This window comes from Balearica regulorum, chromosome 2 (assembly GCF_011004875.1).
Source record: "Balearica regulorum gibbericeps isolate bBalReg1 chromosome 2, bBalReg1.pri, whole genome shotgun sequence".
Taxonomy (NCBI): Eukaryota; Metazoa; Chordata; class Aves; order Gruiformes; family Gruidae; genus Balearica; species Balearica regulorum.
In genome coordinates this window covers 151,582,432-151,601,049 of record NC_046185.1, presented here as the reverse complement: position 1 = coordinate 151,601,049, position 18,618 = coordinate 151,582,432, and the positions used below count along the sequence as shown (strand labels likewise).

The following is an 18,618-nucleotide window of genomic DNA, read 5'->3' as shown; positions in this document are numbered from 1 at the left end:
GAAGGTTTGAAAATAAATGGTATTGGAAGTAGAACCTATCCGTCAGTTACATTCAGTATAGCATTTTTGTCAGTCTTTTTATACTTTGAAAGTGCTTGTTATTTTTCAGTTGAGTATGAAGTAAAGGTTAGTGCAAGTTCTTTGAGTAACAACATAAAGCCTTCACTGCTACCATTTGTCATGTAATAGCAGAAGTTCTGTAATTTGATACTTACTCCTTCAGGGCATCTGTATTTTTCTCAATTTAAAATATTTTATAAGAAAGGTGATTATCATTTATATAACAAGCAATTGTAACTCCATCTTCAAATAGATGCACTTTTCTGAATAATAATATTTCACTTCTAAGATTTAAATTTTTTCCTAGGAATTATGAAATTATCATTGAAACATCATATTCTGTCATTCACACTCATGTTAGCATTTGCTGTTGAGCAAGTGCTGGGTTTTTTTCTAGTGCTCCATAATGACATAAAACACCAGTGTGCCTTAGAGAACTGAAATACCTTTGGATGAGTGGCACTGTCAGATTTATTAAACGTTTTTGTTAAACGACTCTTAACATGAAAAAAATTGTGTATCTTATACAATTATTGTGCAAAATCTAAGGCTGTCTTGGTTCATCTAGGGATTTATTTTTGTCTCTTTAAAATATACATTGGAAAAGTATTACAGACTGAAATCACAGTTTTGATCCTTGGGTATTTTTATTTTATTTTTTTAAAAAACAGTTTTTTAAAAAGTCATTGTAGAGTTTAGTACATTTTGTATCCATGTAAGTATGGTCATTTGATGCTGGGAGACCTCAAACTTCAATTAGCCATGTAAATGTGTTTCTTAGCATCAACTCTCACTTTGCTGGAACCCCTGCTGCCTTTATATCATTAACATAAATGCAGGTGCAAATAGCATTTATGTACTTTGATAGAAAGCAGTTGGAGACATTTCACTGTGGGACATGACACTTTCAGATTGTGTACATCTGTTCAAATAATGTATCCAAGCCAGTGACATGAATGCAAGGATAAAAACATCTGCCCCTGAGACTGTTTGCCATACAGCAGATGCTTACATCTTTATTTATGCAGATGGTTTGTGCGATGAGCTGAGCAATGATGAAAGCAAGAAAGTTTGACAAAGATTTCAGGGTATTGCTTGGGATGGGAAAATATGTTGGTAACAGTGCTGCATTTTCAGATGTCTACCAAAAGAAGGACATCTGTTGTTAATACTGACGTTTTTAGTAACATGGATGTGTTATTTGGGACATTAACTAGATTAACACAGTATCAGTAATTTTTTAAAAAAAAAATCCTTGCACAAAAATTGTAGTGCAGTTATAGAAGATACTAAATAGTTTAATAGAAGTAATTTTAACAGGAAGGCTCAGCTGCTTTGCTTCAAGATGTTCTCAAGTTTATACAAAACATTGAATTGACTGTAAAGTTTACAAAGGTAGAATATTTTGAAATAATAATGTAACTTGTGAAGTTGTTCAAATGTGTGTGCGGTGCTGTAAAAGATTTCACGACTTTGGGAATTTTTCAATAGAAGTCGTATTTAGTGTTGTGAAATCATCAGACCAGTACCTTAGCCTTTCTGTAGGGTAGTTGACGCGAGTCGCAGGTCTAAACTGAGCTGGCACGTAGACGAAGGAACCGAAAGTGCCCCGGTGTGGCCTTCCTGGCTGCAGCAGGGCTTGCCCGCGGTGGCCAGAGGCGGCGGTGATGGGTGCCCGACTCCCCCTGCTGGACTCTGCGCCAAGGGGCTCCTTTGTCTGCCGGAGCAGGCCAGATACATGTGAATTTAATTTGAAATATAACGATACTTCTGCGCACGGCCAGTGAAGGATATCATCTTCGCCCTACATTCCTGTTGACTGCGTTCCTGGTTTAATTCCCTCGTACGTGGGCACCCATCACAAGTGTTTGCTGATATATGATCACTTATCAGCAGTGTATTCAATCAGTTCCCTTACAGAACATCCAGTACCTTCTTTTGAGAACCAGTGCTGCCTTTAAACAATACAGTGGCTAGCATGGGCAAGCTTAGCAATGTCAATAAGCATTGCAAATAATTGTAATTATGCACAGGGCGGGTAAAAGCATTCAGATACTGTAATTTAAATTATTTTCTGCTTCATCTTACTGTCAGAAAGGCCTAGCTGTGATCAGGTTCAGCAGCAAGTGATAATTTTACATGTTCTGAAAACTAATGTCTTCCTACCCAGGGCCATAGTCTTTCTGAAATGTTTTACTTGCCCTATGCTTTATAGTGCTGTGTCTATCTTTGAAAAAATATACATAGCTGTTTAAAGTACTGTGGAGATCCTCTAATATTTATTTTTGTTTTAATCCTTAGTGGAGTTGACTACAGGTGCCAATGTTTTGCATATCTCACCCAGAGCTGTATAGTCTTTTCCTGAAGAAATTAGGGTCATGAAGAAAGAAAAGGAGGGACAGCTAGAGCACACAAAAACCCTGGATAGAGATTCCCCATTCAAAAGTTAGATTGCTTAGGTGATTTTCAAAAGAAATGAGCTATTTACAAAATCCCTGAGAAAAATACTCTCCAACAGCCATCTAAGTTTAACAATGTGTTCTATATTCTGGCCCTTTCTTTGAGGAATGATAAACCCTGTGTATAGTTCCTAGTGGAAGACACAGTATAGACCAGGCCAGGTGTGACAGTCTTCTGGTCCTCCATCCATCTTTAATGAGGGAGCATTTTCTGAGGTTTGTAGAACAGAAGTAACCATACCGATGCTTTTAATGCCTCAAGTAAAAGATATTTGCTCTATTGAGCCAAAGTGGTGAATTAATTAATTGTTTTCTCTTGCATGTGGGATCTATTCAGAAAGAGGTGCTCTGGTTGTCACAAAAGAAGTGATACTCTATAATATGAAAAACAGTCTTGCTCTTCTGTTGTGCTCTCTTTTTGCACATCAGTATTTGCAAAACATAAATTTTGCAAGAAGCACAATTCCCTTACTGCAATCAGACATATGTGTTTTCTGTCCCATGGAAGGAAGGAAGGAGGGTTGAACTTACAGTAAGACAAAGATAGATTCTGTTCTCAGCTTATTTGAAAGCGGAGCAAGAGTCTAGTCAAAAAATATTTCATGATTTATTCATAAAATGGTTCTACTTGACCTTTTTGTGCTGCATAGTTTCTGAAGAATTCTGCCTTCATTTCTGTAGCAGACTTGGTCATTATTGTTTCCCGCACTTAACGAAAAAATAAGTCTATTAATTACCACTTATGTTAGGCGTATCAAGATTTTGTCTAGGTCGATGTGATCTTGATAGACCTTTTAAAAAGGACTTTACGTTGACATCAACTTTACAGCGATTGAATTACTGTTTAGGTCCATATCTTTCTTCAAGCTCACTAAAAGAAATTTAAACTGGCACTTCTCCCAGAAAATAATTTTTAAAAATCCAATTGCAGTCTTTTCTTTTGAATCTTCCATTTGTCCCCATCTTCTAAAGTACCTAATTCACATTTGCAGTGCCATTGAAGGTTTATAAGTTACGAGTTTATGACCAGTGCTTGCATCACCTCCCTTCAGCTGTTTTCTGAACAATTAGTTCCCCCAAGTGGCTGCGTCACTGAAGCCTTACTTTGCAAATATCCAGGGATGGTATCCTCTGCGGAACAGAATGACTGGGCAAAACCGACAAAGATAAACCACTGGATTTGCAGTGATATAAAAATTTTCTTCCTATGCAATTGAGTCCTGTCGGAGCAACGTGGTTTGTAGATAATTGCCCACTTCAAGTTTGACATGGTTGGTTGCTGAAATTAGTAGATGCATGTAGAAGCTGAAACACGCTGTCTGATGATGTATCTAACAGTTTCTCTCAGACAGAAGTTCCATGCTTAAACATAAAAGAACCAATGTTTTCACCATCTTGAGCCCATAGATTTATCTGCATAAACCTTATTCTCAAATTCTCTTACTGCCATAATGAGAAAAATTTGTGTGTGATTTCTTCAGCTGTAAAGGTGGGAAAAGTTACTGATAATTACAGATGCTTTATGTCTAGCTCTCTTTATGTCAGTTTCCATTTCTTGATACAAAAATATTTTGATCTGCTTAAAACCTATTAATTATGTTAACCTTAATATGAAATGAGTAGCTTATAACTTGAAAGACTGTGCCTTCAAAAAAATGGAAAGCTTTTTAAGTTCACAAACACTGCATGAGAGGTGTTAAGAGAACGTGTGGATCTGCTAATAAATGTATTTTAAATTCATTGCAAAAGAGCGTTTAAAAATCTCTTAGGTATGTATGTTCTGACTTTTAGGAAAGACTTCCAAGACTTTCTTCCTTTCTACAGTAGCACAGAAATGGCTTTTTTATAGGAGGTTGTGTTAAGCCTTGTGTTGCCCATATTTTATGTAAGATGTTGCTTTTGAATATTGATTTACCCACATGTGGCTAATACGTTTGATATTACAACTCAAAAAGGTTACCTCAGAGCTGTTGCCCAGTTGTTATTCCCTATCGAAATAGGTTTTCGTACATATTTTAAAAGTTACTTGTGTTGGGACAATATGGAGATGTAAATGTTCAGTACTGCTGCAGAGTTTATTTAAAACCTATGACAAGAAATTTAAATCTATGAGAAATCCAAAATTATGTCTCACCAGAGCAGAGTAGAGGGGCAGAATCACCTCCCTTGACCTGCTGGTCACACCTCTTTTGGTGCAGCCCAGGATGTAGTTGGCTTTCTGGGCTGCAAGCACATGTTGCTGGCTCATGTCCAGCTTTTCATCTACCAGTATCCCCAAGTCCTTCTCCGCAGGGCTGCTCTCAATTCCTTCATCCACCAGCCTGTACTGATACCAGGGTTTGCCCTGACCCATGTGCAGGACCTTGCACTTGGCATTGTTGAACCTCATGAGGTTCACAGGGGCCGACTTCTCGAGCTTGTCCAGGTCCTTCTGAATGGCATGCCATCCCTCAAACGTGTCAACCACACCACTCAGCATGGGGTCATCTGCAAATTTGCTGAGGGTGCGCTCAATCCCACTATGTCTTTGATGAAGATATCAAACAGTACTGGTCCTGGTACAGGCCCCTAAGGGACACCGCTTGTCACTGATCTTCATCCAGACATTGAGCCATTGACCACTACTGTCTGGATGTGACCATCCAGCCAATTCCTTAGCCACCAGATAGTCCCATCTATCAAATCTCTCTCTCCAATTTAGAGAGAAGGATGTTGTAGGGGACTGTGTCAAAGGCTGTACAGAAGTCCAGATAGATGACAGCATGATAATGAAGCAACTCCTAAGTATACTTTGAAACAACAGAGGAAAACAATTCTGGAAATTGAGAAAGTGGAGTTATCTAACAGTAGACATTATTAATATTTTTTCCTCCATCCTTTTTTGGGGTTTTGGTTGGTTCGTTGTTTTTTTGCATAAGTTATGTTAGATACTAATTTTCCGAGAATCTGTATAAACTTTGGTATATATCAGTGTATGGTTGATAGTGCAACCAGGATGTTTCGGAGAGGGGGAAGGGTTGAACTAGACAAGAAACTGAAGAACTTCCTTAAATATGAGCTGTGTACCCATAATCTTGGATTACTGTATGAGTTATCTCTCCAAAATGACTGTTTATGCCACAAATAGTTTATTCCCACACTGAAAAATGTCACTAGAAATGTTAAGGTTGAACGTCTGCTTTAATGGAGTCCAGTTAATGTCAAAAAAACATTTTGCTTGTGTAGCTTTGTTGTTGTAATGCTCTCTCCTGCTAAGAAGAGTCTTTTGGAGGCTGTTCAAGGAATCCAGGAAGTATCCCACTGCTCACAGAATTTCTTGAAATGCACTATAATCCTAATCCCGTAAAATAATAAACTTGCACAGACTTTAAAGCAAAGAAGACCTTTCTGAATGATAAAATGCTTAGTGCACAACTGGCAAATCACATTGATGCTCAACTCAGAATTAATTATATATAGCTTTAAAGAGGTCTAATTTTCCCTTTTAGAATTTTAACAAACTATTTTGATCCTATTCCACCCGTGGTATACCAGAACATGTTTTCTAAGTTTATTTGTACATTCTGTATATTAGCGTTTGTGTGAATGCTATACTGTGATTTTCCAATCTTGCATTAGAACACCGAGTTATATTTTTTTATTTTTCCAATCTATTTTAAATTGCACAAAAGGGCTTCTATGTAGACATAATTATATTACTCTTTAAAAAATCAGGTACTAATAAGGTAACAAATGCAAGATATGAGGTTATCCCTGTGTCTTAAATGCTTCTTCTTTCAAATCACATGCAATAGCAATTGGTTCATTTCCCATCTTAACTCTGCATTTAATTCCCATATCCCATCCTGACTGTTTGGCCTAGACACTTTCCAAGTCTCATTTCTAGTTCTCTTGTCCTTTTCCTGCCTCCCCTGTTCTTACCCTAGTTTCTCTCCCCCACTCTCAGCTCAGCAGTTGAGAGAGAAGGAGAGGCCATTCCCTTGTTCCAGCTTGGGTGTTTGGACCTAAAGCTATAGTTTTAGTAAAAATTCAGGCCAACCTGAAGCAGGAGCATGTTCAATAGAATGTAATAATTGGAAAAGTTAGCTCCTTAAAGTATCTATTAAACACATGCCAAGAGCTTACAACTTTGTGAAATTTGGGCAGCTTTTCACAAGACGAGAGACATTCCTGTGTCAAACCTCAAGGTCTTTGTTTAATGCACAGATGTGTTACTGGATTCTTTTTTTTTTTTTTTTAATGCAGACATTCCTGGGGATGGCTGGCATTTTCTGTTGGAATTAATTTTAGAAAATTATCTGACCCAGAACAGCATTTTACCCAGATATTTATTATTAGGCAAAGATAGGAACAACTGCAAATTAATTGTTATAGAGTTGGGCAGTCCTGATTTGTAGGCTTTATGATCAACCTTACTTCATATAGGTGTGTGGCAAAACTAGTTTTGAACATAGAAGGCCAAATTCTATTTTCTAAAATATTTGCAGTTCCATCGATTTACATGAGATTCCAGAAAGTGTAAATCAGCATAGAATTTAGCCCCTGTATTTAAAAGCCTCACTGAAGCTACTGAACCTTCATTTTTCTGAGCTTTTTGTTTTGGTGCTGTTGACTGTCTGCCATGACACTGAAGCTAAAGCATCCCATCTGTTTACCACATTAACCAGCTTTACTCAGTTATTAAGCTATCACCTTGCATTTGGGGTGTAATGTATTACATTTTAAAACATCTTTTGAGGAGAGAAAAATGGCAAAGAGCAAGAAACAGTAGCTTAATGCATTAACTGGAAGTTAATGTCTTATATTGTTGTTTTATATTGTCTTTTTCTGGTTTTTGTTGGGCTTGGGGATTGTTTGGGTGTTTGGTGGTTTTTGGTTTTGTGGGGGTTTTTTTGTCCTGGGATCTATTTATAACTGACTGAAGCGCTTTTGCAGGTGGTGTTTTTTTGCATGCTAATCCTGCAGAGAAACATTGTGTCCAACAAAGTATGCTGGGTCAGCAAAAACAAGAAACTTGTGCTGGAAAGACAGTATCCACAGGTATTTAGTGTATATGGAGATTTGGCAAAATGAATGGTTAACTGTCATTGACAGAAATAAATCTAGTATTGTCTATTAGAAAGTTGTGCATTTTTTTCTTTCCCATAGAACAGATATTCTTCCTTTCAAAGTCAGCAAAAGACTCAGCAACATAAACATGCATTTAATAAAATATTTCGTTAATATTTTTCATCTGTATTCTGCCTTTCCCTTCAAAACAAGATGATCCTTTTTTTTTGTTATTTTCTGTCACTTGTCCAGTCATACACAAATTAAATACATACCTGCACAAGTGAGGTGGCCTTACAAGGATTATTAAAAAAATTAACACTATTACACAGTGGTTTCTAGCATTTTGATGGTTTATTTTAATGTTCATGACAGACCAGATTAGTGGGGAAAATGAAGTATCTTCTCATGTTTTCTGCAATGCCTGTGTTTACCAACGTTACATGCTTTACATAGAGAACAAACTGAAGGAGGTACAGAAAGAAGGCAGAACAGACTGTAGTAGACCAGACCTGAGTGACTTAGGAAGCAAGGGGAACCATGAATGAACAGCAGAGGACTCATTCCTCCAGAGGACTCTTCCCATCATGACTGTATCAGAGACTTTGATGCATCATTGGTTTTATTGGTCTATCACTGTACAGTCCTATACAATTGTAAGATTATTTAAAAGGGGGAAGAGCTTATGACATCCTGCAAATTTTCAAGTGATTTGATAACTTGCAGATACTAGCATGGTAACCATTAATCTTTTAACAGAGACTTTAAATGGATTGAATTGCATTTGATTTATCATTGTGCTTAATTATTTAAAAGTGTCTACCTGTTGCCCCAACTCCATGCCTATTTGACAGACCGAGAACACAGCAGTTAAAAATGAGCTTCAGATATTAAATCTAATGTTTTCATTCATTTTCTTTATTCTTGATGAAAATTTTGGAGAAAGTATAAAAATTGTTGCCTTCCACTGAAGAACTTGTAGACTAACTTGTAGAAAAAATGTTGTCTAAAACCAAGGGCCATCCTCAAAAATGCCATTGCAGAGCCTCCCTTAACTGAAAAGTCCCCTTTTTAGATGCAAGACTTCATGAGTTTGCATAGAATGAAGGTGTTTTGTCAGGTCACAACTGACAAGTCAAAATGAGTCTTCTGCATCAGAGACAGAAATAATTTGGAAGGTGGTGTGGAATAGAAGTGGAATGTCCCTGAAAGATGCATATTAAGTTTCCGAGTGGCCTTCTGGCAGAGTGACAGCCAGAGCATATTAAAGTCCTTCAGTGTCGGGGTGGCAAAGACATGAATTACTATAACGATCATTGTGTACAGAGGAAATTGTTGAAAACATCAGCAAGTATAAGAGAAACTAGTTTTGGTCACTGAAGATACATGGGCACTCTCGGTGGGGTCTGTAGGACCTCTGGTCTGTGAATCAACTGATTGCTTTTTCCTGATCCAAGATACTAAATAATCTTCCACCAGTTCTTCCAATTAGCTTTCCCAGTCCACAAGCGAAATCTTAACTGAGTCTGAAAGATCATCAGACAGCTAGTCTGCATCTAGCCTATCTCTATATTTAGACACTGGCTAAGCTGCTTAACTACAGCAGCTGTGTTGGATGAGAGGGAAATACAGAGCTGAGTATCCTTTGCATACCAGAGGCACTGCAATGAATATTTCTGCGCTAAACTGTCTGATGTAAACTTGGCCAAAAAAAAAAAAAGTTGTACTGAAGGCTGATACCAAACATGGGGTGCCTGGAAGATATATTTATGATAAAATTACACTAGTTAGAAAAAGAGCATTTGTATAAAAATAATTTCTCAGTTATATCAATGCTTAGCATTTTATTAACTACATAGGAAGAATGTTGATCTAGGTGGACATTGTTTCAAAGAGCATTTTGTGGTTGATATTCATGAAGGTCTTGGCTTCCAGAATAGCACTTTCTTGTACTGAGGAAATATGTAGAGAGACTTTATTTAAATAAAAGTGATTTTGCTGCCTAAATTTGCAGTAGGCAAGTCAGTGTATTTGAGAAGCATATGCTTATTTTTAAAGCTAGTGTAATGCACTATTTCTACAAGTATTTCCTCCTAACATCAAATTAAACATTCTCTTGAGGGGCTTTGGCTGCCATTTCTGCACTTTTGTAGAGATGGCATGTCCACAGCAAAACTTCCATCTTTTCCTGAACTCACATCATTTTTACCATTGGTTGGAGAGCAGGTGCCTTATAACTTGAAGTGTAAAGTAGCACAGGTAGCAGTCTGCCGAAGTGCTGGCTTTCCTAAAAACTTTATGCAAACCAATGAATGCGATTTTGAAATAAAAAGGGAGAGGTGCAAGCCAAACGTGAAGAGAGAATGGAGACTGCTTCATGTTGAATATTGTGGCAAGCTGAATAACTGCTGATTAAGAAAAAGTCTTCAATGTCAGTATATGGCAAGCATAATCTGGAAAATAAGAGCAGATTCTATCCCCTAAAAGCAAAATAGACTTGTTCTGTCATCTACTGTATTTAAGCAGTACAATTTGACCTGTAATTAGCATTGAAGTTCAGGGCTACTTTGGTTAATGATTAAAATATTTTACATCATTTTATTGTACTTCTCAGAAGCTCTTAAAAGCATTTCTTCAAGAGCAGCAACAGGAAACAAAAAATAATCTGAGTAGTATTAGCAATCTTAGCGGTTGAAAAGATAACGTTTTCTATATATTTAGTGATTGTAGATTGGCAAAAATGGAAGTTCTTAGTGAGAAATAGTACATGCTCCTAGCTTTTGGAGACTAAAAAGGGCTGTAGGGAAACTTAATTTTAAAATTACAGTGTTTCTACTTTTTCCAGGCTGCACAAACTTTGTAGGCCTGGACTTAATCCCTATGTATAGGGATCTCTCTCTATTTTTGGGCAGGATTTCCACATGTACCGTAGTCCACTCTGTACAGAATATCTAGAAATTCTGGACATCTCTACGTATATTGTGCAGAATGAAAGTTATGGTGGTGCTGAGTAGTTTCACTTAATTGGGGGATCAAGAAGGTGCATAATAGACTTGGGGTTTGATGCTGTACATAGCAATAAAAGGATCAAAGTTTTATGCCCTGCATAGATACTCTGCGAACCTGCTGTAGGTCAAAGCGTTTTGAGAAGCATCAGACCTACTGTCTCTGAATGTACAGTTAACATGTGGTTGCTCAGTGAATCTAGCATGTCCTGAAGGCAGTAGATTTACTGCACATGTGCATGCCATGAGTATGCACATATATCTGTCCAGGAGTTCTGGTCATGAAATGTGATAGCTCTGTAACTTACAGTGCATGTTGCAAAGTGTGTAAGGTCTGAAAAGAACATCCAGGATTAAGATAAACTACTAGAGTTTCCAGTGCTGGTAGTAATTCACAGTTACCTCTTTAAGTCCATAACCATGTATAAATGCGTTTGTATTACAAGGCTTTAAAGTGATAAGGAATGGAAACTTCCCTATGGAATTACCTTATGACAATTTTTCAAGGTCCCACCATTTATTTTTACATTATATTTTTACATATTCAAATGTGATTCCTCTCTCAAAATGATTTTTTCTTACATTGTTGCCTTCCCAAATTGCCTTTCTTGGGATCTTTGCAGTTGAATTTTCAGTGATTGAGATTGTTGGGAATTTTTTTTTTCTTCACGAAAAAAGTTTTTTCTTTCTATCCCAGTTTTTGAGAACTGGAAGCATCAGTACTTGAATTTGAGAGTGGATAATGAGGCTGGTACATGAAATGTGTTTCAGTTAACTGTATATCAAATCTTTTTTTATGGAGTGTCTGAAAGGTCAGCATATATCTCTGCTGCTCAATGCAGATTATATGTTACACATTTTACCCTTTTATTTGTTTTACTTAATTATCCTCACCATCTTCTTTACTGAAAATGTTTGCGACATTTCCCAACGCAGGTAGAAACAGGAAGGAACGGTGATACAACCTTAATAAATTGCATCTTTCAAGAAAACATTTGAATAACATAGTATTTAACAACAGTACATCTTCTCTCAAGTCCTCTTTGATTTTCTTACATGTTATTTGCATATTTTATAGCGGTAATTTTTTTAAGACTTCATCAAGTAATCTTTGGTCTGTATCTGCTAAAACCCATAAATTCGAAATGTTACAGAAACTCAGAAAGATAGCGTGACTCTGATTGAGAGATATGATCAGAGCAGGTGCTAAGGAAAGTTCTGCATCATGGAGTTTAAATCCTGTCCTTGTTAGTTCTTCCATCTGAATATTGCCAGCATGCTAGTGCAGCTTTTCGAGGGCAGAAGAGGCTCATAAGTGTATTTGTTCTGAAATGCCATGTAGTTTCTAACCTAGAATGAAACACCCATTTAAGATTAGATTAAGAGGAGGGGGGTTTTGCATATGTGTATTCAAGCACATTGTTTCAGAGAGTATTTTTGTTTTGTCCATGAAACTTTTGCAATTCTAAACTTAATTTAGTCGTCATTTAAATACCTAAATATTTTTAATAAGTTTCTGTGTAATAATATCCTTTGTAAGCAGTTTTATTTTTGATACAGTAATTTTTAAAAAAATACTATATATTATATTACATGTTTGTTATGTTATTATTACAGATAAACACAAATCCCCTTCGGATATAATACGAAGTTTTCAGAAGAAAAGTCAGTTTAGGACCATTGCTCCAAAAATGGTACCAAAAATTTTAACATCCGGAGTGGTTTCTTGTCTTCAGTCATCTTTGCCTGAGCAAAATACACCGATTTCAGCTGCAGGTTCTAAACCACTGGTGGTACCAACTCAAAACTATGCAGTCATGCAGGTGGCTGGTCACGAGGGGACTTTTTCTCTGGTGGCCTTGCCGTATGTTGCCCCTGCGCTAACACAGCAAATCCAGCAGTCAAATGCGGCCCCTTCTGAAAACCTAAAGCTGCCTATCCCCAGGTACCAGTCTGTAAGAAATAAATTTCTGAGTGACAAAAAAATGGCACAAATCTCTGGTTTGGGTGCACATAACAGGATTCCTACCAAAGCATCGATCTCATCACAGACTTCCCCCATGACTACTTTAACTGAAGACTGCCCTGAAACTCATTCTAGTTCAGACTCAGCAGAGCGAGTGATGCTAACAGACCGTGACTCAGCTGAAACTGCAGTTGCCACATTAGTAAATAAAGGCAAGTGTGTGGAATCTGGATCACCTTTAGTGAACAAAACTGGAATTGCTAACGGTAATGTTTCTAGATCATCTGTAGATAAAGACTCTTCATCCAAGCCAGCAAATACAATTAATCCCATGAAGCTAAGTCTACGCTCTGTGAAGACAGCATCAGAAACCACAAGAGAGTCATTCATAACATTTGAGAAACTAAAGGAAAAACCCACAAATTCTGCAAATTCTGTTGCGGTCCTGTCACCAGCAGTTTTTGGCAGTACAATACAGATGAATCCATCAGCACCAAAAGGAAAACTTCCTATTTTGCCTTACTCAAGGATGAAAAATCCGGTGTTCTGTAAATCTAAGCAGAATACTAATGTTACAAATGTATCTGGTCCTTCACTAAGATCTGAATGTGAAAAGATACCAGCTTTGGCGAAAACCTTTCATGTTCCTACTAAAGCATCCGATAAGCGATTAGCTGTATCATTTACACAAGTCCCCAAACAAACCATTCGAGAAAAAGTGGATGTTGAGAGTCTTAAAAAATTGAACAGTGCAGCCTCTAAAAGAAGAGGCAGAAAAAGGAGAGCCCCAGATGATTTATTGGCTTTTCAGACCAAGCGAAGGAAATGCATCATTAATAAGTTTAGAGAAGGAAGAGAGAGGGCGAAAGTTGATCTTCAGCCACCTGAAAACAAAAAAGCAGAGGCGGTGAAAAAATACCGTAGTATTAGACCAAAACCAGTGGTAGTTGTGCAGGCTTTTACACCACTGACTTCTGCAGCAGTCGCAGAGACACCGTCTTCTGACCATTTAGACCAAGATACTTTTTTAAATAGTTCACTTCCCAATAAATATTTAAGTTACAAGCATAGTGATGCTACATCAGCTAAATCAAGTGATTTAAGTAGAAATGCATGTTTAACCGTACCTAAGCCATTGCATAAATGTCACATTTGTAACCATATCTTCCAATTTAAACACCATCTTCAGGACCATATGAACACACATACAAACAAACGACCTTACAGCTGTCGAATTTGCCGGAAAGCGTATATTCACTCTGGAAGCCTGAGCACGCATATGAAACTTCATCACAATGAAGGCAAACCCAAAAAACTTGTGTGTTGTGAGTTCTGTGCTAAAGTTTTTGGCCATGCAAAAGTGTATTTTGGTCACCTAAGAGAAGTACACAGGGTAGTTATCAGCACAGAGCCCTCTACAAGTGAGCAACAGCTGCAAGATGCGTTAAAGAAGAGGGACACGAATATAAAAGAAGGAGAAGAAGCAACGGAGAGGTGAGTGTTTTCACTAATTAAATGCTAATGAAAATGGGATTTTGGGTTGTCAGTGGAAGTTTATAAACATCACCATTATGAAAACTGTTGCTTTTTCCTCATCTCCCCCCCCCCCACCAATGAGATTCCTAATGGCTTAAATACTTTGTTACAGAATCTAGTCAATCCATTAGACTATCCGGTATATTTTAGCTGATTTATTGAATATAAATTATTACCAACACTTGAATATCCAAAGTAATTTTGCATATATTCTAGTAATACCCAAGATACTGCCCTCAGAGCTGTTTTGATCGGTTGATTTCTCATGGCTAATGCTTTTTCTGTTAATTTGCACTGTCTTCTGTGTACTACCCGTTTTGGGTTTTCCCCAGAAGATAAGTGAACCAACTGCAGTAAGTGCAAAACAATTCATATTTCAGTATTAGCTTGTAGTTTGTTTACCCTCTTAAATACCATTATCACATTTCCTTCTCTGGAGTGCTGTGAGCTAATCTGTCTTGTGTGTTGGTTACTGCTGCTCATGCGATTGCTTAGCCAAGTAGAAAAGTTAACATTTACCATTTTAAGATGCGTAGAACATTCTTTTATCTCTGTGTTAGGATTTTGAGGTGAAATTTCTTGATGCAGTGTAAATGTTGGCTTTTTTGTTTCTTCCACTCTGCATTTACTTTCACTAAAATACGCTTTAATAAGCTCAAGGCTTTAACCTGACTCCTCACTACAACACCACAGTTCAATTTTACACATTTTACACTCCACTTTCTGGGGCATCAGTTAAAAATTTTTAAGGTATTGAACCTGAGAAACACCAGCACTTCTCTTTAAGTCTTACTAGCTTTCGTACAATGAATCATTTAGTTTCTCTATTTTATTGGGTGATATGTCTAATGTGTGTAACTACACAGTATTACATAGTCCTTTTTGTAGACATTGTGAGAAGGTTTCTGTGGAGATGATCTTTTGATTGGCTTAACTTAAACCAGGGACTTGCTAGCTCTGTATCTGTTGCCTTTATACTACAGAGCTGTCCTAAATCAATGAGGGCTGTCCAATTGTAAATTAGGTATTTAAACTTTTTTAAACTGTTACAAACTTTTAGGGAAAAAAAAACTTTGAAGTTTCATAGTTTCCATGTTGGAGTGGGAGGTGGAACATGTGGTTTTGCCTTAAATTGATCTTAAATCACTCAGTGTAAACAAGTTAGTTTCTCTTAGCAGTATGCTACACCTAGTACTCATTTTCACTTTTCTAGCACAAAGCTAGGAGTATTTGGATTGACCTAACTAAATCAGGAACTTAAAAAAACAATATTAACCTTTTATTGAAAGACTAGTGTTGTTAAACTATTATTTCTAGGAAGGCTAATTTTGGAGGCAATTCTTAAACTCAGCAGTGTTGAGTAACATTTGGTTTTAGTTGTTTCCTGATCAGCCTTATTATTATTTATCTTTTTTTTTTTCTGTTCCAAATAAATTAGATACTGTAGCGATGGTGCCTGTTTTTAATTAAAAGAATGTTTCATGAATGTCATCTCTTCTTGGAACTTAAAAGGACAGAAGTTGCCATCTCTATTCTGTACATGGCTAATACTGAAATAGTTCATATTTCTTTTTTTTAACAGGGGAAATAAATGCAATTTTGAGGACCTGTTCCATAACCCAGGAGAAGTGAAATTACAGATCAAATGTGGTCGATGCCAGTTTATTGCACAGTCTTTTGGTGAAATGAAGTTTCACTTACTGTGCTGTCATGGAGAAGAGATCCAGGGAAGAGTAAAGGAAGGGGTTTTGCAAGGAAGTAAAGGAGCTAAGGGAGAACTGATCAAACATGCAACCCACTTCTGGAAACAGCGCAATGAGAGAAGACATTTAGCAAAATGCAGTGCCCATGACGAGGAGTTTTATACTTTTCCAAAACTGAAAAGACAGGTATATTTTCACCATCAAAGTAATGTCGATATGTTATCTAAAAGTGAACTGACTCAGTCAGGAAGTGGTGAAGCAGCCAAGGAGATGCAAAATGTAGGTTTTGGTACACCAAGCAAAAAAATTGAAATTTGGTCTAAAGCGGGCTATAACTGCATTTTATGCAAACAGTTATTTGGAAGAAAGGAGGATCTTTGTAATCATTGGCAGAGTCATCATAACTGTGAAGACCCTTCCACTTTATGGACAATTTTTAGTTTGCTATCAAAACAAGGAATTATTGAACTTTCTAATAATGGTGAATATTGAAGCTCAATTCTACAATGCTGTGAAAAACATCAACTACATTACCAAATTGTTTATGTTTTTTTGGTATGTTGCTAAACTAACTCAAGAGATGTATCACTTCAGAGGTTTGGTGGGTTTGTTGGAGGTTTTTTTAAGTTATGCTAACCTTTATTTTGTTAAATAGAAAATGTATTCATCCGGTATTTTTCCACATGGGTACATGCAAGCTGGTTATGAAACACTGTACTTAAAATTAATGCATAAGAAACTTAGCAGGAACTAATACTCAATGCCAATGGTTAACGTTAAGGAAATAGATTCTCAAATTATACTATACATACAAAAATAAATCAGTTTATATGAAGTAATCTCAATCTTGAATGAAATGACAAACCAGACAAAGTGTAATTTCAGTCTCAACTGTGCTTCCAGATTTTATGGTAGATATATCTATAATTCCATGCAGTTCTCTGGATGATTAGAATGTTCATACAGGCAGCTTGCATTCAGGAGCTTTATAATCTATAATTTGAAAGCTTTTAATTCTTGTTCATTTCAGTGTCTTCAACCTTGTTCATTGCTTGCAGGTTTGTTATTGACAGGTCTTTTAGGTGTTATATTCTGTCCTGGTAACAGCAAGGTTCTTTGGATTATTTAAAACCAAAAATCTACCTGTATTTTTTTGCCTGTAGGTCTTTGGGTTGACGATGAGTTAGTTGCCACCCGTGAAGATGGAACCCTCAAAGCTTGACTGCTTTATAAAAAAAACCCCAACAACCAAACAACAAGTTTATTTTAAAAATAGTAATCTGAGTTTGTTACTCCTGGGAAGTTTGATACTCTGCCATAGATGGCATGATCCACAGTGAACTTTTAGCATATTCCTTGCACCTCCTGTGACAGCAGCACTACTGCTGCCAACACCGTTAGCACTCTGCCTTAAACACTCTCGGTATATAGCTTTGTACCTCTGCAGTTGACCCAGTCTGTGACTTTAAAGGGAAATTGTTCCTTTACTTCTAAGTCTATGGTACAGGTAATGAGTTTTTTTCACTTGTGTTGCAAGATTTACTCTACTAGACAAATTTGCATGCAGCACCGTAACCTTCCAGTGTCAGGAGCCAGTAATAGTTGCCTTACCAGGATGCAGAGCTGTAGCAGCCTGTAATGCAGGAATAGTGAGTGCATGCTGTGCCCCTGCTACAGAGCTGGCATGGTAAGTGACCATTTCAGCACATCTTCAAGGGGGCAAGTCAGTTCAGGCTGTAAGGAGACCGAGTTCTGGAGCTCAGTTTTGATGAAAAGGTCATTGAACCATTTAATCTAGTTTGAAATTGGTGTTTAAACTGCTGCTACTTAAAGCCTTATGTACCTCTGAATTATTTTGGGAGCAATAATGGAGGCAGCATAAGAAGTCACTATATCACTGTTCAACAGAAGGCAGAGCACGTCAGAGGCCAAACTGAAAAATACACCAATACTGTCTCTACACTACCACTATATCCATTTCTTTTTGTGGTCAAACTGTAATTGAGGGATTGCAATGATGAAGGAGTCATTCCTAAAATGTCCTGGGCGGCTTCTCACTGTTTTGCAAAAACTGTGGTGATGAGAGCATGAGAAGAGATTTAAAAATGTTGGGTTTTCTGAGTGGAATTCCAGAAGATGCTGCAATATTTTGTGTATTTGTTTTGTTTTTAGAAAGTAAAGGCAGTTTCGATGAGCTAATAGTTTTGAATGTAATTTCTTGTTGTATGGTGCTTTGCCCTGGAGTTGAACTGTAAGACTGGAGCCAAGAAAAATAAAAGACAAAAGGAAAATGCTCGTAGAACTGTACAGGTGCCTGGTAAGGCAGAAGAATCCCTGTGGATTTTCAAAACTTCCTTCCTACTATCTGTTGGTATAAATACGTATTTGTGGTTGTTGCTTTGCTTTCATAGATTATTTTTGTATGCTGAACTACTTTAAAAATACTACTTGTTCTTACTTTTGGGTATGGCACACCCATCTTTTAATGCCTGCAATATATTCATATTTATTTTCACTGGGTAGATGGAGGAGAATGCATGGTGTATTTGCAGAGGAATAGCTAATTTTAAAGTCAGTGTTTCATATCAAACTGAGACTATATTTAACTTACTAGAGTGTGTTTGCATTTAGAAGCATTTTTCCCCCCCATCTTAATCCTTAAACTTTCAAAATCAAACAGCTTGGTGTTTTCTCTGAAACAGAAATGTGAGAACAGTCCCTCCTTCACATAGTTATAATATATCAAAGGGCAGTTCATTCCCAGCATAAAGCATGCATTTTAAGAGTTGGGGGAAAAAACCAAAAACATTAAAAAGGTTTGATCATGTTCATTATTTAGA

General features: G+C 37.1%; 1 protein-coding gene across 8 annotated transcripts in view; it reads left to right on the top strand.

Annotated features, from left to right (window-relative positions):
* Window positions 1–17,972, top strand: part of ZNF438 (zinc finger protein 438) — a 75,665-nt gene extending 57,693 nt beyond the window's left edge. For 6 of the 8 annotated variants that reach the window (XM_075746502.1, XM_075746501.1, XM_075746500.1 and 3 more), the window contains 3 exons: window positions 7,455–7,559; window positions 12,191–14,033; window positions 15,658–17,972. In XM_075746502.1, coding sequence (XP_075602617.1) covers window positions 7,455–7,559; window positions 12,191–14,033; window positions 15,658–16,270 — 2,561 coding nt within the window. In that variant the 3' untranslated portion in view covers window positions 16,271–17,972. The remainder of the gene's footprint in view (window positions 1–7,454; window positions 7,560–12,190; window positions 14,034–15,657) is intronic. The other 2 variants (XM_075746506.1, XM_075746507.1) reach the window with 1 other exon arrangement.
* The last annotated feature ends 646 nt before the right edge of the window (window positions 17,973–18,618 follow it).